The following is a 27,926-nucleotide window of genomic DNA, read 5'->3' as shown; positions in this document are numbered from 1 at the left end:
TAAGAATGAATTTATCTTATGATAGATTCTGGATGATCAGTACATTTTAAGATGCGTTAAGATGCATTGGTTGTTGGGGATGTCTTGTGTAGGGCTGTCCTCTTGTTGGGAACTTGCAATACTAACACACTTTAGCCATGCTGTAAGTTGTAAAATAAGAGCAAACATGATGGTAGAATACATTAACAGAAGTTAGAATAAATTGTATATGGTGGAAAAAATCCAAAACTTGTTTCTAAATGGCACTGGCTTGTGTTCGCACATGTCCGGGCTGTTCCCTCAGGTCTGGTTCTTCATGCTTCCATATGCCACTTTGATAATGTATGCAGTTCCTACAGTCTCTAATGTACAAAGTAAAGAGGCCTACAGTTTGCAGCACTTGCACCTGGACTATATTTGCAGCAAAACAAGATGCATGGTTTCTTCATAACCCAGCAAATGCTTTGTGCACAGTAATATTGTGTAACAGCTGCAATAAATTTCAAGTTCCTCAGAGTGTTTTGCTGTTTCAGTATACCTTTTGATTTAACTTTTTATCATCCCATTAGCCTCTCTCTTCTTCACTCAGCAATGAGTGGCAGAAACAGACAGGAAACAAGTCTAGCACTCAGGCTAGCTCAGCTGCTCTCCGATGGCTGTTTGAAATATTTAAAGTCCATGCAGACACACAGCAGATGTGAACAGGAATTGTGGATTAGAGATTGTCTCACAGGAGTTCCCTGGCAAGATGTCCCAAGTCCACTTTGCTTTTACTCATGCAGAGTAAGAAAAAAAAACTGACATACAAGATCAATTCATTTAGCTTTCAGAATAACTTTTGTTCGCTGTAGGAGGCATGAAACCTGACTTCATTATTTTACTGTATCTGTTCTCCCAAGAGCAGCTCACTGAATTTTGAGATTCAGCATAAGCAATACAGTTGCATTCCCAATGGATGTAAGGATACATTGATGGATTCATGGCTAGCTGGTTAAGACTGCATCTCCCTCTTGTTTTGCTACAAGAAGCAAGTGCTGCAAACACTTGTACATTAAAGACTGTAGGAACTTCTTCCATTAAACAGAAACATAAAGAACCAGACCTGAGAAGCAAGCCCTCATATATGTACTAATAATACGAGCCATTGCCATTTGGAAGCACAATTTGGATTTTCTCACCATACAACTTTCATTTAAATGTGTAATACTATCATGCCACCATATTGAGCATTAAAGTTTCCTATTAATTTTTCTGTAGTCATCTCCTATGCAGTCTTTTATTTGTACAGGTTTTTTTTTCTGACTCTAATAGCTCAGAACCGCTAAATGTTGCAGGGAGTCACTCATGTGAGGAAATGTCACCTTCAAATCCATTTCTTGAAGATTTCTATTGGGAGAACCTCTCAAAATTGTCCAGCCCCAGTGGACTTGGAGTCTCAGTGGAGATGAGTAAATCTCCAGAGAATGCATATTGAGAATATGTATAGCTTCCATTACTTATTCAATACCACTTTAAAAGACTGTTAAAATGCCAAGTTCAGCAGTTTTCTGCACAAAGAGAGCCCAAATTCGATAGATACACCTCAGAGGGATGTTCAGGTCTCCTGGATATTAATTAATCCACTTTCTCTGGTGTTTGTACAGCTGAGATGTAAATACACCTTTGATGCTTTTGTAAGAATGCAGTAGAAATTCTTTGGAAGTGTTTTTTAGGCTAAATTAAGGAGTTTCATTTGTTATTAATTGTAAGAGATTGATGAATATGACATGGATGTAATCCATATTACATTGGTAGAGCCATTCAGGCAAAATATGAAAGAGGAAACCGTTTGAAAAAGTCTTCATTAATTAATATTAATATTTTACTGCACCCAGCATACAGTAGAAACATTGTGCTCCATTCTGCCTATACTCTGTGGATATAATTCATAGAAAACTGTCATATTCTTTGCAGAGAAAAATAGGAAGGGAGGACTATATCCTTATCAATTCTGTTTTACGAAGACATAATGAGCTAATGAACATGGCGAAATAGTGTCTAGAAGCTAATTTTGGCTAGAAAAGCCATTGGTGTGAACATCTATAATTTTCTCTGGTATGAAGACCCCCATTTTCTCATTCTCTCTCTTCCTTCACATTTAATAAGTCATTTTCATTCAAATGAAATCACTGTCTGCTCATACACTCCAATTTTCGCTTGGGAAAATTTCTAGGGATGCTAGCAGAAACTACTACCTCGCTTGTATAATGAAACAACAGTCAGCTTAAATGTGGAAGAATATTTCTACTGGCGTACTGGGATGTGGCGGCTGCCTTTTGCTGTGACCCTGCCGGGAGAATTTAACCTTACCGGGAGGCTTAAACATGAACATGGATCTTTATAATATTTTGAACCATGTCAGTGGCAAAATGTCCCAGAGATGTTCATCATGTCACAAAGCACTGTGCACAACAGTCTGAAAAAAAAAAAAATTCTGGGAAAATAAGAATCATTCACAGACATAGCAAGTGTGTAACGCTTCAGTATTTTTTGTGCCGAATGAGATTTCTAATCATTGAAACTGAAGTTTACATTCCGAATGGTGCAGAAGAGATTTAATATAAATCTGGGATCCCACAGGAATAAACTTAAGAACAAATAAACACTTTCATGTTGGATTCTCAGGCTCATATTGCAGTGTTGTTCAGTGGAAACAGCACTTGGGTATTATGTTCTTTGATAGTTTACACACAGATTCAACTTTTAACTGACTGCAATAATCTAAACCTTAACCTATGTGTACAGTGCAAAAGAGTTTTTAGTTTTTTTAATAGAACTTTCAGTTTTTCAGTGTATTAGTTTTCTGTTTTTAATGTTTTCTTTCTATTTCTTTTTCTTTTTCTTTGTTTATTTTTAAGACTCTTATGCATACCAAGACTGCATTTAATCAAAAATACAGTAAAAAAAGTTAAATAGTATTACAATTAAAAAAAAACCTTTCTGTTTTAATATATTTTAAAATGTAATTTATTACCTGAATTTTCAGCAGTCATTACTCCAGACTTCACTGTCACATGACCCTTCAGGAATATGTAATTTTCTATTTAATTTAATTTAATTTTTTTTTTTTTTTTTTAGAAATCATGATAAATTTAAAGACTTTTTTTGATGAACCGAAAGTAAAAAATAAAATAAAAAATAATAATAATAATAATTACAATTTTATTTGAAAAAAACAAAAACAATATATATATTTTATTTTTTTCGTTGTAATTTTCTCAGTGTATCTACTAATTGTAATTTAAAGCACCCTTGCTAAATAAAAGTATTAATTTCCAAACATAAATCTCATAAATGTTGAAACATTAACAAGAAACTAACAGGTTACTGGGTCCCGTCGGCCACTGTTTAGTTAAATGTTCTCTGGTAGTTAACACTGATGTTGTTATTTTGTTGTCATAAATATGTTTGTTAATAACCCAATAGAAATGTTGCCAAAGCTGCCATTTTACATTTTAGCAACCATTGTTTTTTATCTGTGATTTGCTAATAAAAGCATTTCCTGGTGCTTTGCCACAAATTGAAGTGTAAACTTCTAATAGAGGGTTATATTCAGAGCGTCTCTGCATGTCTTAAATATAAAAATGTTTATTTTTTGAAAATGTGTAATTATTCATATTAAGGTAATTGAAAATTGCTGTTGACATGCATGGCAACCTGTTATTTATATAATTGTCTTTAGTTAGAGCCAATAGTTAGATTATTGTTGCTATTGTTGTAAACACAGCTAATGAGGTGTAGTGAGACAAATGCTGTATTTTCGAGTGTTTATTTGCAACTGTATGCATGAACAGATTTCTTAATTGTATGGCTGTGTCATGACTCAGACACTGTCAGGTATCATGGTGTAATGGTTTCTGTGGTGTGCGCTAGACAGCTGACAATCATTTCCATCCATCAGAGCAGATAACAACCTTCATAGTATGACAAGTCTGGCCACTCGTGCTGCACACAAACCCGCTCATTGATCTCTCGTTGCTTTATGATGTTTTAAAATAGTGAATTATTAATAAGGGGACTGAGTTGCATAGTTTAAGGCCAAAGTGCCCTGTGATGTTAGACTTAGAATATTTAATTTTAATTTTATATTCATATTTTTTTCTTTTGGAAGGTCATATGAAGAAGTCTGATATGTTAAGAGTATTGGATAAGGCCTGAATGTGACATGTGAAAAAGGTTTCTTGAATAATGAATTGTTTTAAATAATAGAATCACACCCCTTGGCTGTAGAGATGGCAGAGTTTGTCCTTTGCGTCTACTCTCTCTCGCACTCTAACACTGATTCTTCAGTTATCCGGGACTCCGAATGATGTAAAAACTAAACCGAAACAAAAAGATACAGTGAAACTCCAACCTCAGATGAGAGACTGTTGACATTGCTGTTGATTAAATTAAACAATAAATAAGTAAATAATAAAACAGAAACGTGACTTTTTTCCCTCTCAATTCTCAGTTCTGAGTTCATATCTCAAGTAATTCTGAAGGGGAAAAGTCAGGAATTTGGTGACAAACTCATAACTGTGATATATAAACTCACAATTCTGAATGTTTTTCTTGGAATTGCAAGAAAAAAAAATAATTGTGAGATACAAACTCAGAATTCTGATGGACTTTCTCAATTTTGAATTTACATCTCGCTATTCTAAGTTTTTATCTTCATATCGTTTTTCTCAGAATTCTGCGGTTACGTCTTGCAATAGTTTTTTTTTTTAAATATATATACACTGCATACTCTGGATTTACATATTTCAACATCTTCATCTTTTCTTTAACAAATAACAAAGCTAAATGAATTGGGAGATAAAAGGGTCACAATTACTGTTCATTTATACATTTTTATCCCATGGTGGTTGCAGATTTAAAGGGAAAGTTCACCCATAAATAAAATCTTGTCATCTTGTCCACACGCATCTCATGTTGCTCGCTGAAAATCGTACCTTACAAATCTTGCACATTTTGTATTGTCAACATTCACTTTAATTGTATGGAAAAGACCAGCTTGGAGAATTAATACTTAGAAAATGCGTGTTCCGTAAAAATAAAAAAAAATGTCAAATGTAGTCGAATGAAGTCAAACACGTTTGGAAAGACATGAGGGTGATTTTCATTTTTCAGAATGTTCATTTTCAGCTGAACTATCCCTTTAAATATACTGATGATGCTATTGTAAGAAACCCTCTCTTCATATTGATGCGAGAGCGATGAATATATAGTTGAAAAGTCCAGTGGGAAAGAGTATGGGTGAATATTATTTGCATAGTATTGGCCAATAATGTGACAACTGTGGTTCTTTTTTTGCGGTAATCAGGAACAGAGTGCAGACATGAAGAGAGTAGGACGTGAGATTGGGAGCAATGTAAAGTCACAAGTAAGGCTATAAATTCACACAGAAGAAATGTGGACAGATGTGGTCTAAGCAAAACAGACAGACTGACACTGGCTGCATGGTAGTGTAACAGCCAGAATGCATGCCAATGGCCGGATGCCTGCTCCGAATGTAAAGTGATGCATCACACCAGCACAGGCCGGCTACAGCATTAAAAGAATTAGGTTTGTAAATGGATTTTTTTTTATTTAATTTTTTATATATAGCATTTGCATTCTGATCATTTCAGTTGTTAATGCATTTAGGTCCGTGTTATGGGATGAAAACTCATTTGTATAGCCATTAGGTTCAGCGGTATGTGTGGATACCAGGGTTGTGCATTCAGAACTGAATTAAGAATAAAATTTATTTAATTCATATTCAGTGCAAGATGCGGAATTGCAATTTGTGAAATGAAATGTAGGGAAGTATAATTAAAATGGGTGCAAAAACATATGACTATAATGTTATGTAACGTTTTCCTTTTTTTTAATCGATAGATATACATTAAATATTCCATTAATCGCATCTACTACTGTCCAATGAAAAACTATATACTATCCCTTTCAGTCCATTACTGTCCTCAGAATCAGAGTGATTTCAGTATGTATGTGCCATTTGTTTTGCAGTGGATCACCTGAGGACGTGTTGACTGCGGTGAGGGGAGAGAAAGCACTTTTCCGTCTCCTGTGTCTCAGGGTTCACAGGGTCTGCGTGAACACCAGCGGGGTATAAGTGCACTTGACAGGGATGTAAACACCCTTCAGATGAGAGTCAAAAAGAGCAGGTGGTAGAAAGGGAGGGCAATAGGATGAAAACAACAGCAGCTACTCTGCCAGTTAAGGCTGGCATCTCTGTGGAGAGAGAGTCTGGGATATCAAAGGTGCTTTAAAAGGAATCAGACTTCTGGATATGTGAAGGGTGCTATTTTTTGAAGTCTCCTTACGTAAGTTTCGTCCTTCTCCCATACGGATGATTGCATAGTTGAAACAATGGATGCCTGTGAGCATACGTCTCCTGAAAATGAGGCCTGGAACTCTGTGTGCTGAGAAGTGAGCTCCTGTAGTGCGCTGACACGTCTGTTTTACCGAAAATGAGCCACGCCGGGGGGTCTGACGGGGTGTAATGATGTTTGATGTCTGCTGTAATGTGCGCGCCATACTTGCTGTAGCTTAATCTGCTATAAATGTTGTTTAGCTTCAAATTTAAAAGCCATACATATATAAACGATTTAAAAGGCATACTTTTTTTTTTTTTTTTTTGTCAGTTCATGCTGACAAGATTATTGTGAGAATTTGAGAGAATCGAGGGAGGCACTGATCAGTTTTCTTAAAAAATGCAAATTCATTAAATGGTTCATACATTTTCTTAAATCTTTGTAAATTAAATGGATAGGTTGGTAACACTTTATTTTATGGTCTCTTAACTAGTTGCTTATAAGCATGCTTATTACTAGAATATTAGCCATTTATTAGTAGTAATTAAGCACATATTAATGCCTTATTCTACATCCCTAATCCTACCCAATACCTAAACTTAACAACTACCTTACTAACTATTAATAAGCAGCAAATTAGGAATTTATTGAGGGAAAAGTAGTTCATAGTGAATAAGTGTTCCCTATTCTAAAGTGTTACCGACAGTTTACCCTCATGTTGTTACAAAACTATGACTTTCTTTCTTTTTTGGAACATAAGATATTTTGAGACATACTGTATCTCAGTGTTTTTTCCATTTAAATAGTTCTGTAAATACTGTACATTTCACAACCCCATTTATTGAAACTAATCTAAAACAACTCATTTCAGATTTTAACAATATATACTATCTGCTTACATTTGATTAGTATGGCTTCAGAGTAAAATAAATAAATAACGTATTTACAATTAATATTATTACTTTTTATTTTAAATTTATAATTGCAACTTTTTTTTGTTGTTGCAATTTTATGTCTTGTTTGTTTCTCACAGATGCAGCTTTGTTATTCATATTTGTGACTTTATATCTCATAATGTGACTGTTTTGCCATTTATTCCCGTAATTGTGACTTTTTATCATAGCCTAGACTATCTCATAATTACAAGTTTATATTTCACAATTAGATTTTTCTTATTTTAGGTAGAAAATCTCCTTTCTTTCTTTCTTTCTTTCTTTCTTTCTTGGCAAAACGAATCGATTTGTTGGCGTGAACCCTAGTAAATGTTCTCTCTCTGTCTGTGAATGCAGAGCAGCAGGCTGTGATGATGTATCGAACCGTTACTGCTCATGACTGCACCGGTCAGGGCCAGACAAAGAGACTGACCCATGCCTCCGCGAGATACAGAGAAAGCAGAGTGATGTCATGCATTACTGGCAGCGATCGCAGCACTCTGGTAATGTGCTGGCAGAGCGAGGAACTCCCCTGTTTTGTCCACTCTGTGTAATGGATCATTCCTGATGGGCTCTTAGGGTAATGCAAAATGGCAAGTGCTATCATTGGTCATTTCCACTGGGGTGAGAAGGGAGGGGGAGACTCATCATCCGTTAACGCAGCTTGGAGTTATGAGCCACTAATTTGAGCTCTTAATGTTCCCGTTCTGAGCCAGGGAAGTTGTGAGTCACAGTATAAGACAGGTGCCTTTTAAAGGAGCTTTTAAAAGTAGATTTGTATATATGAAATTTGCAATGACAAATTGCTTATTTACTTATTGTAAGTAGTTTTCTTAAAAGCACCTGCCTAAATGCACCTGTACATTTTTGTAAGATTTCTTCTTTTATGCATCCCCACAATTGCTTAGATATTTATTTTTGGTTTAAGTCTATTATGCTCACCAAGGCTGCATTTATTTGATAAAAATACAGTAAATGAAAATAATAATATCGGAATTATTTTTTTTCTTATGTTTTAAAATGTATTTTATTCTTGTAATGGCAAAGCAAAATTTTTAGCAGCCTCCGGTCTTTAGCACGATCCTTCAGAAATCATTTGAATATGCTGATTTGTCGTTCAAGATACATTTCAATGATGTAGAGTTTTTTTTGTTTGGTTTTTTTGTTATATGATAGCAATTAATAATAATTGTAATAATAATTAATTTTAGTAGTAATAATAATGATAATTATTATTTTAGTTTATTTTGGTTTAGTTTAGTTTAGTTTTGGAAACTTGTTGTTCATTTATTTCAGGATTCTTTGAGGAATAGAAAGTTTAAAAGAACCACATTTATTTCAAATTCCTGTGACAATGTAGAATTCTTTACTGCCACTTTTGATCAATTTAATCAATGTGTCCTTGCTGAGTAAAAGTTTTAATTTCTTTCTTTAAAACAAATGACCTCAGACCTTTGAATGGCAGTGTACTCCTTTAAAAAAATTAAAATAATAATTAATAATAATACTAATAAAAAAATGAAGTCTAGAGTATATATGAAGAATAAAGACCAAATATTAGCTTTTATTTCCATTATAATCAGTTTTATTAAAAGTGTGCATACAGGTTGATCGCAAGGGATCTATAGGAAACAAAGAGTTGTGGAAAGGCCATCTTCACAATTAAAATAAAATAAGTTGCCAATTTAACAACATGGCATCAGATATTCATTGCTAAAGTGTTTTTTTTTTATTACCTAGTGAATGCACTATATGAAGGACACATCCTTCTTCTAGAATGTTACTTGTAAAGAGTAAACTTTGTAAAGAGTAGAAAGGAGGCAATAAGTTGCAAGGCTGTCAGTACAAACTCTTTATTTCCCCCCCTCACACAAACTAAAGTTCCAAGTGTTGCTTCAGCACAGTTTACAGGTGTGCAAATAAAACATAACTCTACAGGGGAGCGTTAGAGGTGCCCAGTAGGAGAGTTCTGAGCTCTTTTATCAGACAGTGATTTGCGTCAGGTTAACATGTTTCACGGGCCAATTGCTCAGGAGTGTCTAGTAAGCAGTAACGTGTCTGGCCTGGGGTATGATGTTTGACGTACAGGCGTGCATGTTTGAGGCAGAGAGACAGGACATGCTGTGCGTTTCGCTGCATTTGCTCTGCGTCGCGCACCTCCCGGGGGTGTGCAGAACGCACGCGGTTACGGCAGCGCTCGGAGAAGGGAGGAATGAATAAGTGATATGGGCTTTGGGGAGGCCCGGCTCTGAGGCGGTGGGGCTGAGAGATTGAGGCACAGAAGTGAGGCAGATGCTAGCGCCGTGCTCTCAGGTGGGCCCTTGTGAAACTTCACACTGTGAAAAGCAGATAAATCTTCTTTCTCTTCTTACGAACCCCTCCCGTCACACTCCCAAATGCGTCCCTGCGCTGTTGTTGTTGATTCATATTCATTCATCCCCACATGGCTCTCTGTGTTGTCTACCTGTTTTTAAGGCTGTGTATGGCTTCCCGTCTCTCCGTTTCTTTTTATCTCTATATGAATCTATTCTCCCCAACGGGTTTACCTCTTCTTCTTTTTTCCAGTCACCTTGGACTCTGTGGTTTGGCTCGTTGCCTCTAAGGGAGGATTTTTGGTCCGGTCAGGCAAAAACAAGCTGGGAAAATGGGATAATGAGTTGCGGAAAAAAAAGAGTTGCGGAAAAACAAAAGAGTCTTCATGTACTTACCCTCATGTCCTTGCCAAACTGTCATTTTGGTTTCGATAACAACATTCTTCAAAATAACTTGTGTGTGTGTTCCACAGAAGAAAGTAAGTCTTACAGGTTTGGAGCAACCTGGGGATGTCTGAGATGAAGATTACAGAATTGTTATTTTTTGGTGAACTATTCCTCTTTTGGGTGAACTATCACACTTTAAGCAAATTGTCTGCTTTCACATAAAACCTGTTTGAAGTATTTAGCCGAGGGTACACGGTTTGGCTTATCCCAGAAATTATATCTCAGTATTTTTCACTGTACGTCAATATATATTTGTAGTATATATATATATATATACACTGTATGTATGTATGTATGTATGTATGTATATATATATATTTAAATATATATGTGTGTGTGTGTGTGTGTGTGTGTGTGTGTGTGTGTGTGTGTATGTATTTGTTAAAAATCTAGTTAAATCTAGTTAAAAGTAATCCAGTCATATTTTGTTTTTTGCCGTTTTAACTAAATGAATGACATTTAATCTTTTTGTTAAATAATTTAAAATAACCAGTATAACCATATGAAAATGAACAGCAATTTTATTTTGTTGATTCAGGATTCTTTGGGGAATATTCAAAAGAACAGCATATAATTTTTTTATTAATTTAAATAAAAAATCTAAGAAATGCAACATTATAAATGTCTTTACAGTCATATTCGATAAATTTGCGGTGGCCTTTCTGAATTCTTGCTGTATTCTTGCTGTAAATCAAGTTAAAATAATCCAGTCATGTTGATTTGCTGTTTTAACTAAATGAAAGATGAATGGTAATTCATCTTTTCATTTAATAATTTATAAGAACCAATATAACAATATGATAATAAATTGCTAAACTTTTTTTTGTTTTATTTTTATTATTTTATTTTATTATTCAGGATTCTTTGAGGAATAATCAAGATAACAGCATTTAATTATATATTCATTTAAATACAAATCTAAAAAAATGTCTTTACTGTCACATTCAATATATATAATATGGCTCTGTGTTTATTTATTTTTTTACAACATTTTGAAATATGTAAAATGCCGCTGTTGAGCATATTTTAGTGATGATGCAAACAAATCTTCAAACTTTTGATTTGAATGAATCTATTCAAAGCTCTGATTTAAAGCACTGAATCAGCAGTTCACAGGCAAGAATCAAACTTTGAGTTGTAATTTGAGTAATTTCTGTGCCACAAGCGTCAGCATATTTCATTGAAATATTTTTGCCTCAGTCACTCTCATGCACTCTTATGGCTGCAGCACAAGAAGTGATTGTGAAAACAGGTTTAATGACAGTCTTTACCTAATGGTCATATAAAAAGTGCATTAAAAGTGCATCACACCTAATCAAACATTGCTTATCATCACAAATTTGTCATGAATATTTGATATATAATCTGGTTTCAGCATCACACCCTGCATCAGACAAACAAGAAGCAGTGCAATTGAATTAAATTGTGTAGTGCCTTCATAAATTGCCTGTGTATTTCTGAGAACCAGTAATCCATTTTTCCTCTGTATCTCTTCTCCTCAGCGCCATTAGAGCAGACAGGCTCTCATATCGCAAATCAGCCGCAATCACAGACAAACCACTCCATAGGTAGCCATTACCCATGAGGCCATCCTAAAGACCCTGGCAGTCCATGTCTGACATTTTTGCAACAACATCCATACTATTTTTTTTATCACAATCTACGTTTCATGTTTGGTCTATCTGCAGCTACAGGCATTTTTATGTATTATGTATTACATTTCAGTGTGTATCATTCAAATATATTTTAGAGAAATTAAAGCATGACCAAAAATGACCAGTATTTTGTTTTCCTTTTTTTAACCCACATTTTTTTAATTGAATTGTTTAAAAAATATATATATTTTTCAATCAACTAATTTATGCAATAATAGCATGCTTGACACAAAACGAGATATTGTTATTGTGTATCACTTTCAATCAAATTACAATTTTATCAAATTCAAAAAGTAGGAAAAATATTATTTAGTTGTCTCTATTTTGGTTAAAAGCAATGCTAGGTATGAAATTAGCCTGAAGACAAAGATGTGTATTTTATTTTAAAATGATGCAAATTTAATTTCCATCCCAAATGAGTGATTATAGTTGAGGTAGAAATGGCATTTATTCATGGTGGCTCTGGTGATACTGATAGTATGCAAACTAGCAATTTCGAAAAGGGCCCATAATTGAAGAAACAACCCACTGTTTCATATCAGTGAGCAAATGATGAAAGAAAAGAGAGAGAGAGAGAACAGTGTGAAGCGTAAAACATCTCTGGAGATTATTTTTGTTTGTGCCATATACCTGATTATTCTTAAACATTGTATATTTGTATTTCTTCAGCTGGCAACACAGGATGTTAATGTTCCTTTTATTAAAAGTCCTGTCATCCATCAAAAGTTTTCTTCAGGTTTCATTCTGAGATTAAACTGTTTGCCAATCATCTCACATCGCAAGTGAAATCTCAAATGCCTGACACTGAAAGCAGCCAAAGAAGCACTTTATTTCCTGTCAATTACTCCCAGAAACAGCTGAATCTTTCTTTTTTGCGCATGTGTGTGTAAATCACTGTCTTCCTCTCTCATCCACAGCTCCAGGTATCCACCACTGACCTAAGTGGCAGATTGGTAGAGGGACCAGTAGACCTGGACGTGTCTGTTATTGACCAGAATGACAACCGACCGGTCTTCAAGGAGCCACGTTACTCTGGGGAGGTTCTGGAGGGCTCCCCCACAGGTACTCTTCTCTGACCTAACAGTGCTCATGCTCTTGCGGTTGGAATGGATGTGTGTTGGGAACTGATTACTGGAAGAGGAAAGTCGAGATCAGAGTTGGCTAAGGGTCTAAAAGTCTTTGATAATAGTGGTTGGAGAGAATATATGGTGATGGTTCGGTTTGACAGAACATACTGTAGCTTGTGGACGATAAGGATTGTAACTTTTGTGGTTTCTCATTAGTTGGGTTTGAATCTCCTTTATTTTGGTGCATACTTAAGGTTGACAGTTCTACACATTTGAATGATACCCCAAATTGTGTTGGCTGGTTGAAAAGTTGTGTGCTGTTACTTTGAGTGAATGTTTGATTTTCACCTGGCAGATGGTAGAACTGGTGAAAATATCCCATAGACGTATTGAAGGAGGGACCTGAGCAGTGGTTCTCAACAAGGTTTCATTTGCAATGAAGATAAGCATGGTTTGTGTCGACTACAATGTTGTGCAGCTGAATTATTGGCATGAGACCAATTGAAATTTTAAGAAAACAAAATTATCTCTTTTCCTTTCTAGCTTCGTGTGTTATTTTTTTTATTATTATTATTAATATTATTTTTTAAGTTTAAAAATGTTGTTGCTGTGTTTATATAAATTACAATTTAAATGTTTGGGGTCAGTAAGTTTTTTTTTAAGTTTTTTTTTTTTTTTTAAATACTTTCAATGAGCAAGGTTTCAGTAAATTGATCAAAAGTGACAATAAAGACGAAAAACTTTAACTTTAAAAAACTTTAAAACTTTATTCACCAAAGAATCCCATTTCATTGATCTTTTATAAAATTGATAAATATTTATAATAATAATAATAAATAGAAGAACAAGAAGAAATATAACTAAGCACCAAATCAGCATATTACAATGATTTCTAAAAGATCATGTGACACTTTATTGTGTGTCTGTGTGATGGCAATGCTGACTATAATAAATGAAAAAAATAAAATAAAATAATAAAAAAAAAATCTTACTGAGCCGAAACATTTAACCTGAAACAAAAACAGTTGAGAACCATTGATTTTGGATGGAGATTATAAAGACTTCTCAGTGTTTTTTTTTTTTGTTTGTTTGATTTTTACCCAGTTCAGTTAGCAACCACCTGTGAGTTTTGCACATGCAGACACCAAAATCACTTAGTTCCCTTCAGAAAATATAATACTTAAAAAAGATTTTCAGATTTCATCTTCTTACATGAAGAATGTGCTACACAAATAATGCGCTTTACATCATGGCATCTAAAACGTTTGCAAAGGGTTGCACAAGATCTCTTTTGTTTCTTTTCGGCATAGCTATAAAGCAAAAATGACATGTTTTATTTTTTTTTAAAAAGTAGTACACTTTGGAAGTCATCCCTAATGAGCAAACACATTATCTCCAAGCGTGTATGTTCACACCGCGCGCCACAGAGATATCTTCGCTGAGCTAATCGTGAACATCCCTCACGAATGGCAGCCAGCGTTTATCTTGCCACAAGAGAATGCTACATTGTTTTCATGATGTGTCTGATAAATAAAAAAAGAATTGGACCATTTACAAACTGCATGACACTCTCTTCAGTCCCGTGCCCTCCAGAAATAAGGAATTCATTGAGACACAACCCCCTCCTTAGAGGCCTCAGTACTGCACATCCATTTCTCAATCCTTCCATCATTTTCCCCATGATTCTGCAGCAATTGCATCATAGCACTTTGCTTCTTTCTTTTCCACTTAGTTTTTTGTGTTTTTTGTGGCCTGTCACCATGGAAACCCCGAAACACAAGAAACATGGTTTCAAAAATTGATTTTGCCAACCTTCATCACCCACACTCTCACCAAAAATACACCCCACAAACATTTAAACATACCTTTGTAGCTCAAACAGGCATGTGAACTCTAAATCAATGAGAATGGTGAGCATAATAGGACGGGAGAGATCATATCAAATCTTTTTCTCTGTCAAGAGTGGGCTGCGCTGCTTTCATTACAACATAAACAAACAGACATCAGCCTCAGACATCAGTGATGAGGACAGGATGAACCGATCCAGGATCAGCTGCACGCAGTTCCTCGCAGGTAGAGTTGGCGGATACGACGTGCCTGTTTGCGGATACATTTAGCCCGGGAACGGTAATGTGTGCTCAGTCAGGAGTGAGTTAGGGTGGAAGGAGATGAGTCCCTAACAGTCGGAAACTTTCCGCCCACTTCCAGAGTTGCTGTAACTTAGTTAAGCAAAGTGGGTTTATCTAATCGTCAAAAGAGGAAATGAAATTTGGCTGAAAGACTTAATGAAATTAAACTAAGACCTTCATGCGACCAGGGAGAAGATAAACACCCACAGGCCAAGTACTGTTCCATTGGCTTTAGTCAGAAAGTGTGTCTATATACTGTAGGAAAGCTGTGTCTTGTACTATATAATAAGTATATTGCAATAATTATAAAAATGCAAAATATTTTTGTTAAATATAAAATATTTTATTATGTCTTCTGTTCATTCATTCATTGTCATTTATTTATTTATTTATTTTTTCTTTGTGTGTATATATATATATATATATAATCTGAACAGTTTAGAAAATGTTTGTAGTATTTTAAAACTAATTTTTAAATGTGTGTACTATTGTGTGTGTCTGTGTGTAAAAATATAGATGTAAAACATTTATATATAAAATAAAAACTATAAAGAGTGCATTTCTAAAATACTACAGTATATGCTAATAAATATTACAAAAGTTTTGAAAACATGCTGATACACAAACACACACATTCCTAATATATATATATATATATATATATATACACAGTGCCCTCCAACAGTAAAGACAAAATTGCTCTGTTGGCTGTGGAGTCATTTGCAAATATGATTAAAAGATGAATATGAGACAAAACTACAGAATGTCACATTTTATTATTAGCCATTTCAACACATACATGTTTTACCAAATAAAAAGAACAGCACTTTTAGAGTTCATCCCACTCATTGATGTGAGCATAAGTATTGGGACAGTTGACCATAAGGCCGATATAAAAGATCAAAAGCTATCATTTAGTTGCAGATTCCTTGCGCACAATCACAGCAGTGAGTCTGTGACCCATAGACATCACCAGACTCTTGGTCTCATCCTTTGAAATACTTTTCCCAGCCTTTAATGCAGCCAATTCCAATTGTTGCTTGTTTTGGGGAGTTTCTGCCTTTACTCTCCTCTTCAGCTGGTGAAATTCATGTTCAATCAGATTTAAATCTGGATATTGACTTGGGCAATCTAAGACTTTCCATTTCTTTGCCCTTATAAATTCCTTGACTGAACTGGCAGTGTGTTTTGGGTCATTGTCCTGATGCAATATGAAGCACATCCCAATGAATCTGGTGGCATTTTCTTGAATATTGGTAGGCAAGATGGTTTTGTACCCTTCCAAATTCATTCTGCTACTGTCATCATACATTAAGTCATCAGTAAAGTTGAGAGGGCCTGTTCCAGAGACAGCCATGCATGCTCATGCCATGACACCACCTCCACCATGCTTTACATATGAGGCTGTATGCTTGGGATCATTTGCAGTTCCCTTTTTTTCTCCACATTTTTGCTTTCCCATAACTTAGATAAAGGTTCATCTTTGTCTCATCGGTCCATAAACACAGTTCCAAAACTCTTCTGGCTCACCTTTGTGCTTTTTTGCAAACTCTAATCTTGCCTTTCTATTTTTGGTGCTGGTCAGAGGTTTGCATCTTGCTGTGTAGCATCTGTAATTCTGTGTCAAAGTCTCCTGAGGACAGTAGATTGTCAGAGCATCACCCCAGCTTGCTGGAAGTTGTTGGTGATTTTACAGACACTCTTTTAGGGTCCATTTTCCACAGCTTTTATGATTTGTCTGTCATCAACTACTGTTGTTTTCTCAGCCGATCAGGTCGTTGTTGGTTGCTGGTGTCGCTGGTGGTTTCCAAACTCTTGATTTCTCCATGCCCTTTATTTTTGCTAGAGCTCTAATTGACTTCCTCTTTTCTTTTAACATCCAAATTTAATATATATATATATTGTAATGCCTTGTAGAGCAGGATACACACACAAAATAACTTCAAGACAGCACATTCCTTAGCAGGAGTTAAGACTTCCACACCCAGCATCTGCATTTGACTGACTGGCCGATTTCCTGCCCTAAATCTCCTTATCTCAGGAGACCTCTAAAACCCAGGATAAATTTGAGGGAACATCTGAAATGGATTTAGAACAGAACCATCAATGTTGTTCCTGACCAGTTTACCATAAATAAAAGTCGCATAATCAACAGTACAAAGCATGTGGCATCTGGAAAGGCTCCAGCACAGACCCTCCCTGATATCTCCTGATCGTTTAACGCAGTAATTCAATGATGGTATCAACAAAGATGATGGTTTTACAACAGACGTCCGATCTAAGAAAATCACCAGATCTCCATCCGGAGTGACATTCCCATGACCTCCCGTTTCTTCCCAGCAAAGAAACGCACCTTTTCTTCTTATTGGCAGAACAAAGAAGATCGGACCTTTATAAGTGTTCCCAAAAGGACAAATAATAATCGCTGCTGCTATTGAAGCAATATACTCAAAAGCAATATATACAATATATTTACAATATATATTCAGGTTGTATTTTATGAAATTAAATGAAATAAATTATTTTATGAAATAAAATAAGCTTGCTGTGTTATTGGAATCTGTGTTATTGTTGTAATCTCTTGATGTCTAATTTTTCCCGATCACTATTGTTTACTTTCACATGCTTGGTGTGATTATTTAAAATTTAGGATCGTTTAATCTATGCCTTAACCACGTAATAGATAAAATTGATATATGTACTTTGGGTATGCAAAATACTTGGTGTTTGATTTTGAATGAAAGCTAGTTGCGTCAGCAATAATTTGGTGCGGATGAAAGTTGACTTTTCTCATCGTTATGTTTGATTAAAACACTTATAGGAATCTGCTAGGAAACATAGCAAAGGATTTACGCACGGAAAACGGAGCCGTGCGGGGCGGGGCTCCACCCTACAGAAACACTTGTGATTGGATCAAACAGAAAAAGGTGCAGACTGAAATCAGCCCAATAAACACAGACACCTAACTTTGGTGTGCTGTTGCTTGCTGCTTGCTGCTTGCTACTTGCTCGCGCGCAGTTTGAAACTTCGGCTCCTCATCTGATCGTGCTGTTAAGCGCTCTCATCCATACACCATCTGGCGAGGATCCACACATGACTTCAAAGTTCTGACCAAAGAAACTTTAACACCTGAGGCCGAAAGAGCTCTAAACAGACTTCCTAAGACCGTCATCACGTCACAGAGAAACCAACCAATTGCAAGAGGGCATCCCCAGTTACATCACGCAACGACGACTTCAGCAGCCAATCCGCACCCGGGGTTCCCTCAACCAGGAAAGGAACGAAACGACTCAGAGGAAGTAATCAACTAATTCTCCATAATTCTGCTGGAAACTGGTTGCATTCATCTTTAAGAGTAAAGATAGTAAAGTTCCTTGCTTGTGACTCCCTCAGGTTGAAGTTAGAGCATTTTTGGAAACGAGCATTAGAACCTTAACTCTCTTCAAATCAAAACAATTCATTGCCTGCAGCGTGTATGTGTGTTTGTGTGTGTACGTATTCTGTTTTGTGTTATTTTAGCTTAGTAGTGTTGTTGATAAAGTGCTATTTGGTTTGTTTTATCATTGGCCACGAATAAGATAAACAAAATTGTTAAAGATATACTGAATTTAACGATTCGCTGGACGAGTCGTTAAAACCCTAAAAATTATACGTATTGATTAATATCATATCAATATCGAATCTTAAGAATATATTCCTTAAAAGCTAAATTAAAATAAGGGCTAATCCTTACTATATATATATATATATATATATATATATATATATATATATATATATATATATATATTAGGGCCGGGACTCGATTAAAAAAATTAATCTAATTAATTAGAAGCTTTGTAATTAATTAATCGAAATTAATCGCATTTTAATCGCATATAAATATTTGACCTGAGAACAGTGAGAAGTAAGTTTTTTTTATATGGATTTTTAAATTTCCCATCCACAGGGCCAACCAAAGCGGTCTCATCAGCTTCTTTGTCCATGTTCACTGTGGTTTGTTTTTGTCTGTTTCTCAATATGCGTTCTTCAGCGATCTTGCGTCCTTGTGTTCTCGTTAACCGTCGAAGTTCAGTTCCAATTCTCAAGAACGCAAGTACAGAGGATGCATGAAAGTGCCCGGATATGTTCTTGAAACTGAGGATGCATCGAGTGCAGACTTGAGAGAATCGAGCCGTTAGAAATCCCAGAAAACGCTGTGGGTGGCCGGTGTACGGAAGCCTGTAAGCTTTAAAGTCGCTCTCACAAATACTTAACGGCTCTTCAAGTTGAAAGTAAACATTTATCGTTTTGTTTTGGTTAATTTTAATAAAGTTATAAGACCCGGAGAAAGTCTGCATTTTTATTGGCATATTAAAATGAATCTTAACAGTAAAACATATAACGCTGTAAAATAAAACAATACAATTATATGAAAGTAATATCTATAATAGTATGAAATGTTTTAATAAGTTATGATATGACATTTTGTAATATTTATTGTTCATTGGCCGTTTCTTATGCTGAGACTATGCGGTCAGTTAAGCAGGAACGCAGTAAGTTACATCTCAATTCTCATAAGTGTGCGTTCTGTGTTCTCGCGTCCTTCCGAGTTCGTTCTTCCAAGGAAGCTTGCCAAGACTAGGGCTGGGTATCGTTCAAAAAATTTCGATATTGATACCGATACCTTGAGTTCGATACCGGTTCCTGAACGGTACTTTTTTTCGATACCAGTTTTATAAAATCAGTTTTAATAAGATTACATTATCTGAAAAAACTATTTTTTTTAGCTTGTTGATATTTATACAGACTCAAAGTCTCATCTCCTGAGCCACTGCACAAAGGAACAAAATATATCCAACACAATAAATAAATAATTTTAATAAAGTTCAAATTGTTTTCAGTTTACACATCTGTTAGGCTACGTTTACATTAGTGCGTGTTCATTTTAAAACACAAAGCTCAGACAGAATCATCATTTCTAGGTTGTTAAAGACTTCAAGAAATGTAAAACCTTCATCCACTTTCATAAGTGGGTGTTTTATTTTCTTTCACCATATGTTTTATTGTTATTAAATTCTGGTGTAGTATGTCTAATTATTTGAATGCATAAAAACAACTTAGTTTATTTAAATTTATTCTTAAAATAGCCTAATGAAATGTTTTATTTTTCCTCAGAAATTCTGTGTTCTGTATCTGGTTTTCAAATCAAGACATAAAACATTAATTTAATTTCTCTTTAAATTATTGAAAATCAAAGTTTATTTATTTTGGCAAACAAAGGGAGGTTACTATTAAAATTAAAACATGGAATAACTGTTGAGTGATCATTACTAAAAAAAAAAAAAAGTTTTAATAATTTTAATAGTAGCCTAGTATTAGCAGTGCTGTCTGCTGAACAATATTAATACCGTTAATATTAAAACCGAACTTTTATTTTGACGGGTTGCCTGGAATACCTTTACAGTTCTGTGTGCATAGGCGTAATTTACGGGTGGGACGGGTGGGACATGTCCCCACCACTTTTTACCAGGCTCGATATTGTCCCCACCACTTTTAAAAAGTAACTGAAAAATAGATTGCGTAAGGTATGTATTAAAGGAAAAGCACCATCTACAAATCGTCACTCTTCATAATCTAATTCATTCATTTAACAATTTTTTTCCGCCGGTCAGAAGCTTTTCAACATCCTCAAAGATGAATATTAAGTCTCGTTGTGAAACTATCGCGAGATACGCGATATGCGTCATGGGATATGTAGTTTCCTTTCCCTATAATTAATTAGTCTACAGATCCTGTACCTCTTTTAAAATGTATTTGTAGTCTACAATGTTAATACTGTATTTTAGTCTTAAGGTCTCTGCACACTGAGTCCGAAATTTTCGCATGCGTTTTTTCGCATTCGCAATCTTAAAAATTCGTCACGCACAGAGACCTTGCACACTGTAAGTAAGTCGTGACGTATTGTCAAGTACGTCAAGTATTGTCACTGAGTCCAATGCGTTTTAATTAATCCGTTGCGAAAGAATTCGCAAAACTATACAAAATGTCTTCAAGCAGTGAGGATGATTTTGTTGGCCTCTCTCTTTTTAAAAAAAGAAAAAGAAAAAGGAAATATTGGGTCCATCCAATCCTTAGATTGCGCAGAGAGGAAGGAGAGTTCCACCTCCTTATCAAAGAGCTGCGGGATTATCCCGAGAGATTCAAAGTTTATTTCAGGATGTCAGTGCCTCAGTTTGATATTTTGCTAGCGATACTGAATCCACATATTAAAAAGAAGACCACCAATTTCCGTGAACCAATTTATCCTGAACAGAGACTGTCTGAGGTATGGATACACCAACAGACACACACACACCCCGAACTGCGGCATCGGAAAGGTGCGCGCCAGGCATAAAAAAATAGGCAACAGCAGTTCTTTATATTCTGTATCTTTGTATTCCGCAATTTGTTTGTCATAAAGTGCTCTGTGCTGCAAGACAAAGTGTATTAATTTGTCTGACACCATTTTGGCTTTCGCTGTGGCTTTTTTTGTACGGTGGCTCTGAATGGTCAAAACACCTTCTCAAAGCATCTCAAAATGCTTTATACGGATGCGAAAAACGCAAAAAAATCGAACCCGATCCGATTTTTTTTTGACGGACGACAATTTCGGAGGCAGTGTGCAAACGTGATTGACAACGTGAGGTCGTATTTATTTTTCAACGTGCGAAAATTTCGGACGAAAAATTCGGACTCAGTGTGTAATGGCCTTTACTGTGCGTGGCTGTTTCACTAAAAAGCTTCTTATATCACTTCCACGCTTTCTTTTGGACATTTTGTTGATGTTTTAACATTTATGCTATAGGTAGCAACATTTACCGTTAACTAGCCTTTACATGTGGGGTGGGGGAGGAAAAATAGAGCTTTTATAAAAACGTCATAAAAAAAAAAGATTCGTCAAAACAATTTCATTTATTTAATTAATAAAGGTAGTTTAACTATTTCAAACACAAATTAACTCTCATTCATGTTTTACACAAGGTTTTGCGTAGTTCAGGATTGGTTAAATTATTTGATTGGATGAGGAAACATTTTGTGGGCTTGTCTTGACTCTTGACGTAATGTTGATTCTTCGTTCAGCGCGTGCATTGATCACACCTACTTTTAGCAAGTTGTCCTTTTAGCAAGTTGTTCCACATTGTGAATGTTACGTTTTTCTTATTTGGATGTTTATAGACATATTTGTGAATGTGATGCATGTGTGGAAATTAAGTGCATTTCCAACTCTGAACTCAGTCCCCAAGTAAATTCGGTTATTAAATAAACAAATAGCAAAACGTTTTGTGCGGTGTCCCCACCACTTTTCAAAGCAAAGTTACGCCACTGCCTGTGTGTATATGAGATGAGTTAGTTTTACTCGAATCAAACGGTAAAATGCTCATGAAGTGACTTTCAGAGCAGGTCTGGAGATGTTGTTCATGTCTAGGGTGACCAGAAGTCCCGAAAAATTCGGGACAGTCCCGAAATCTAAGCTGCTGTCCCGAATCCCGCTCTAATTGTCCCGAAAATTATACTGAAGCAAAATCTTAAATAGTTATTGTCTGATAAAACATAAAAAACTGTCCGTGGAGCGAGGTTGAGTCATCCTGCAGCCTGGCAACCAGCCCCCGCCGGCTGCTCATTGGCTGCAGCATCTTGTTTTTTTTTTTTTTTGGTTCATTAACTTCAGTTTGAAGTATAAAAATAGCCTAACGTTACTTCTATATTATATAAAATTATATGTATATGTAGGCTACTTATATTAATAAAAACATGATTGGTTCAGTCACTTTCGTTTGAAATTCATTATCTTTATTATTCATTACCCCCCCCCCCCCCCCCCCCCCCCCCCGTCCCGAATTTCAACCAATCTCATCTGGTCACCCTATTCATGTCCTCATTTAGTGAGGCGGCAGACGCTGAAACGACCGCGAACGTCACTCGAGCTTCAGTCTGTGTATAATGAACAAACCGCGCGATTTAAAGAGCTGACTGCTCCGTGCGCTTTCGAAACGCTCTCGCGGAGGTCAAACACTGATCAATCTGCACGTCGCCGTTTCTAGTCAAACACAGCTAGTGATGCAGGCTTATTGGCTCACTGATGTGATGAGATTAACCCCTTAGGTATCGAAATTTGGTACCGAACGACAAGACGTTTTTCGATACTCGGTGGTATCGAGGCAATTCGGTCGGTGCCTAAAAAGTATCGAACTCGATACCCAGCCCTAGCCAAGACCGGTCTCCACGAACGCAAGTCCGTTCTGACGCTAGTTGGTGCTCCAGTATAATCGGTCCGCCGAAACTCATCCAGTGAGAAACGTTCCGCGGTGCAAAAATAAGTGCGATTAAAATGCGTTAAAAAAAATTAACGCGTTATTTTTGTGTAATTAATTAATCTAAATTAACGCGTTAAAGTCCCGGCCCTAATATATATATATATATATATATATATATATATATATATATATATGTATATATATTCTTTCTCTCTATAAGATTGTAATTCTTGTAAATTGAGTGTGTAGTGCCCCCCCCCACCCTTAATATGTATATATATATATATATATATATATATATATAAAAGTTTCACTGTCTTACATTAATATACTTTATTGCCATCAGGACTGAGTGCCTCTCTTAAGTTTTTTTGGCTCTTTTTCTTTTCTACATTTTCATTGGCATGTCTATTACCTTTTAAGGTACCTTAATGGAGAAGATACATGATTTATGAAGAGTAGATCCATTTTAGTGTCTATTGCCTCTCCATTATAACCATTTTCCTTAGAATAAATTTAAAATGTATCATTTAAAAAGCCTCGCACCATTCACCAAAATGGTGTGCTTTCTATAGTTCATCTTTCATATTAATCAAACAAGTTGCTTTCATCATTTTCGAAGTGTTGTGTCCTGGCTAGTTGTTCAGAGGTGTAGAGTTCCTGTTCAGATTGTCATTGTCACTGTTCCACTCAGGGAGTATGTATGCAGTGCATTGTGGATGCAGGTGCACGCAGCAGGGGCTGGTTTTTTTTTCTTTTTTTCTCTGGTGACTTCCTCTCTCCTCTTTTAGGCTTGTGTATGTACGGGTGCAGATGTGCACAGCATGCCTCCTCCACTATGTCAAACTCTCCTGAGCGCCTGGCAAACGGAGGATGAATGTGTATTGCTTTTTTAACGCTTCTTTTCAAAGGCCCTGTTAGGCACAAGACTTTGCCAGTGTGTGTCCGGAGAGGAAATGAAAAATGGGAATTGAGAGCTTTTTAAAGAAGCCTACATTAATCAGCACTGGAACCAACAGTCATGGGCCTCCCACTCGGGTCTCGGGTTTAAGATATTCTGCCCCTACCCCCCGTCTGCTTTAATCAGCATGACCGCTGGCACAGGTTAGAAATTAAAGAGCTCAGCATGGTGCCTTATTAGTGAAGCTTTCTGCAAGCTGCCTTTTCAACAAGTTGCAAGGCTGTGCGACTTCATGCATGTGTATACACATGTTTACTGCTGACAGTGTTATTGCCAAGTCGAGATGAACTGCTGAGTGAAACGACATTCAATAAGAACAAAATGTAGGGCAGGACTCTATAGCTGGAAGGTGGTTGGAAGACGTTACTAAACTATTTCTATTTCAAATAAATCTGTTCTTCTGAACTTTTTGCTCATCAAAGAATCTTATAAAAATAAAAGGGTAGCACTTTATTTTACAGTCCTGTTCCTCAGGTACATACTATGTACTTATTGTAGTAATTACAATAACTAGGTACTAACCCTGAACCTACCCATAAACCTAACCCTACCCCATGTAGTTACCTTATATTTCCGGTACTTTCTTGGGTAAGTATATTGTAAGTACATGTAAGTACATGTACTGTAAAATAAAGTGCAACCAATAAAAGTATCAAGGTTTCCATAAAAAAATATTAAGCAGCACAACTGTTGTTTTCAGCATCAATAATTATAAGATTCTTTCTTTCTTTTTCTTGATTTCTTTCTGGCTTTCTTGCTCTCTGATTTCTAAAGGACAATGTGACACTGACACTGGAGGAATGGCTGCTGAAAATTCACCTTTGCTAACACAGCAATACATGAAATTTTAAAATATAGCCTTTTTCGGATAGAACAGTTATTTTCAATTGTGAAATAATTCACAATATTACTATTTTACTGTATTTTAATCAGATAAATGAGCATAAGAAAAGTCTTTCAAAAACATTAAAAAGCTAATTAATCCAAATGTTATATTATTATTTGATTTGATTTGATTCAGTCACTGTCTTTTATATTTACTCCAGTCACTGTTACTATTTTTATGGTTCCTTTGGTTGACACCATAATAGTTAAGAGGCTTGACTTCTACCATTTGTTTATACAGACATTATTTGATCAATTGGGAGTCTCAATTTGAGAGTCCCACCTGTTTGTAAATGTGTTTTTAGTAAGTAAGTAAGTCGTGACGTATTGTCAAGTATGGTGACCCATACTCGAAATTGGTGCTCTGCGTTTAACCCATCCAAGTGCACACACACAGCAGTGAGTAGTGAACAAATCCACACACACACACACACACACACACACCGTGAACACACACCCGGAGCAGTGGGCAGCCATGCTGCAGCGCCCGGGGAGCAATTGGGGGTTCGGTGCCTTGCTCAAGGGCACCTCAGTCGTGGTATTGAGGGTGGAGAGAGCGCTGGACATTCCCTCCCCCCACCTACAATTCCTGCCGGCCGGGGGCTCGAACTCGCAACCTTTCGATTACGAGTCCAATTCTCTAACCATTAGGCCACGACTTTTTCAATTCCAAACAGAGTAATCAGAGCCAATAAAACCAGGAACATGCTTTAGGAAAGTAAATTGGGCCAATGTTTATGGTGGCAGTAATGAACATATGGTTTGAACGTATCATTCTTTCTCTCTTTCTCTGCAGGCTCCTCCCCACCTCTGTCCTCACTCTTTTGCGTGTGTCGTGCCGAATGTTTATTTTGTTCTGAATTGGGAGGACAGTTTCCTATAGGGGGAAACACAGCAGCACTCTGACATTTCTGTGCGTGGTGATAACTGAGCAAACAGCTAGACTTCTGGCAGGCCTTTATTCACTCGCTCTCTTTCTCTCTTTTTCTCCCTCTCTCTCTATTTCTACAGGCTATTTTTGTTGGGAAAAAATATCTTCATTTCTCAGTTGCCTTTCCTCTTGTCTGCTCTTTGGTTTTTCTATTTGTGAAGTCTATAAAAGGCTTCCTGTGTTCTTCATTGCACCTGTGATTTTCAGCAGCTCAAAGGAGCGTTCCAGGTTCAATACAAGTTAAGCTGTATTAACAGTATAGTTGGCGTTGTGTCGATTACTTTGGAAAATAATTTCAACTCGTCCTTCTCCTTTAGAGCACGCATAAAAAAGAAATAACAGTGTCCTTATCAGCTAAGATAGCAGGTAATTTATGGCGCTTTTCCACTACATGGTACGGCACAGTATGGTTCAGTACGGCGCACTTTTGGGGGGTTTTCCACTAGGTACAGTACCTGGTACTTTTTTTAGTACCACCTTGGCTGAGATTCCAAGCGAGCCGTACCGTTACCAAAATGTGACGTGTGAACTCTGCTGATCACTGATTGGCTGTAGAAAATCGTCACTGCCTGCGTCATTGAACTTGCGGAACTAGACACAACAGACCCGCTAGATTTAAATCAGCACAGCCAGTGAAGGATCAAATGCAACTGTTTTGAATGAGCGCTCAAGCTCCGCATAGCTCAGGTGGTCTGTCAACAGCACTGACCCGTTCAGCCCACTGTAATCAGTGATGTTCAGCTGTGTGGCAGAGGTTGGTGACTACCTGCTGCTCTGTCTGTATATCCTCACCTCCTGACAGGACCGTTCGCCATCTCAGCTGTGTCGCAGCCTCCGGCCTGATGTGGCAGCTCTGAGAAAGTGGCGTGGAGCCGGCGGAGCGTCGGCCTCAGAAAATAAAAGGCTAAAAAAATCAATAGCTAATTGCCAGGACAGGCCCCCGAGGAGGGCCGGCTAGACCCCAGCTCGGATTGATCTTGGCTAGAAAATGATTGGGCTGAGGGTGACACTAATGCCGGCAGGTAATTTGTAGCATAATGGCATGATGTCTCTGCCATTAGGATTTCCCAGCGCCAATGTCTCCCTCACAGAGCTCTCACACGATGACCCCTGCTCCCTGCTGCCGAGCGGCTTTTCAATCCCACAATGCCTCATTATCTGTCGATCAATCCCATGCTGACTGCCATATTATGGACTAATACTGAACTGTGCTCTGAATTGTTTGTGTTGAAGTAAAACTCCAGTACTAGACCAAGAAAGAAATAGATAAATTAGTTATTGAACACTTTTGTGGCTGTGTATGAGATTTATTTCTAGTCCTTGAATTTGATTGGCTGAGCGGTGTTCCAAACCTGAAGATATTTCAAATAAAATTACATTGTTATTCTGTTTCACTCATACACACTCATCCCAGTTAATTTTTGCTTCTAAACTATAAAATACAGCCTACCAGGCCATTTTTACGACGGCGTAAAAAAAAAAACTAAGATTACGAGATTAAAGTCGTAATATTTCGAGAATAAAATCGAAATTACGAGAACAAAGTCAAAATACTACGAGAATAAAAGTCGAAATGTTTCGAGAATTGAAATCGTAGAAATTTAAGTTATAATATTTTGAGAGTATAGCCTATTGCGCATGCAAATGGCCTGGATTGGGAGCACAGGGAGAAGTTGCCAGGCCACCGGAATTTAGGCCTGTTTGAATATTGTTGCGTCCGAGCGGCCACATCATCTTACTGGGATGAGGAAGAGTCAATTTTAAGGACTCGTGGAAACAGCTTAATATCAAGAATATGATATTTATTAACAGACTGAACAGGAACAACTTTTTATCTTAACATCAGCTCACACACTCAATCGACATTCCTTTAGGGGGCGCCATAGTAGCTCTCTTATTTAACCCTTTTTTAATACACTACAATATGTGGGATTATTATCAGAAATCATGCCATGTGTCATATTCGCGGGGACAGTATGCTTGGAAATAATATTTCATGTCTTCCATTGCA

General features: G+C 36.6%; 1 protein-coding gene across 3 annotated transcripts in view; it reads left to right on the top strand.

Moving 5' to 3' along the window:
• The window catches only part of LOC306888196 (cadherin-13-like), a 345,271-nt gene that overhangs the window by 171,372 nt on the left and 145,973 nt on the right, over positions 1 to 27,926 (top strand). For all 3 annotated transcript variants that reach the window (XM_079446382.1, XM_079446381.1, XM_079446380.1), the window contains exon 6: positions 12,584 to 12,728. In XM_079446382.1, the coding sequence (XP_079302508.1) occupies positions 12,584 to 12,728 (145 nt within the window). The remainder of the gene's footprint in view (positions 1 to 12,583; positions 12,729 to 27,926) is intronic.

This window comes from Barbus barbus (assembly GCF_936440315.1).
Source record: "Barbus barbus genome assembly, chromosome: 22".
NCBI lineage: Eukaryota > Metazoa > Chordata > Actinopteri > Cypriniformes > Cyprinidae > Barbus > Barbus barbus.
Note: the sequence above shows the minus strand (reverse complement) of the source record. Positions and strands in the feature narration are given on the sequence as shown.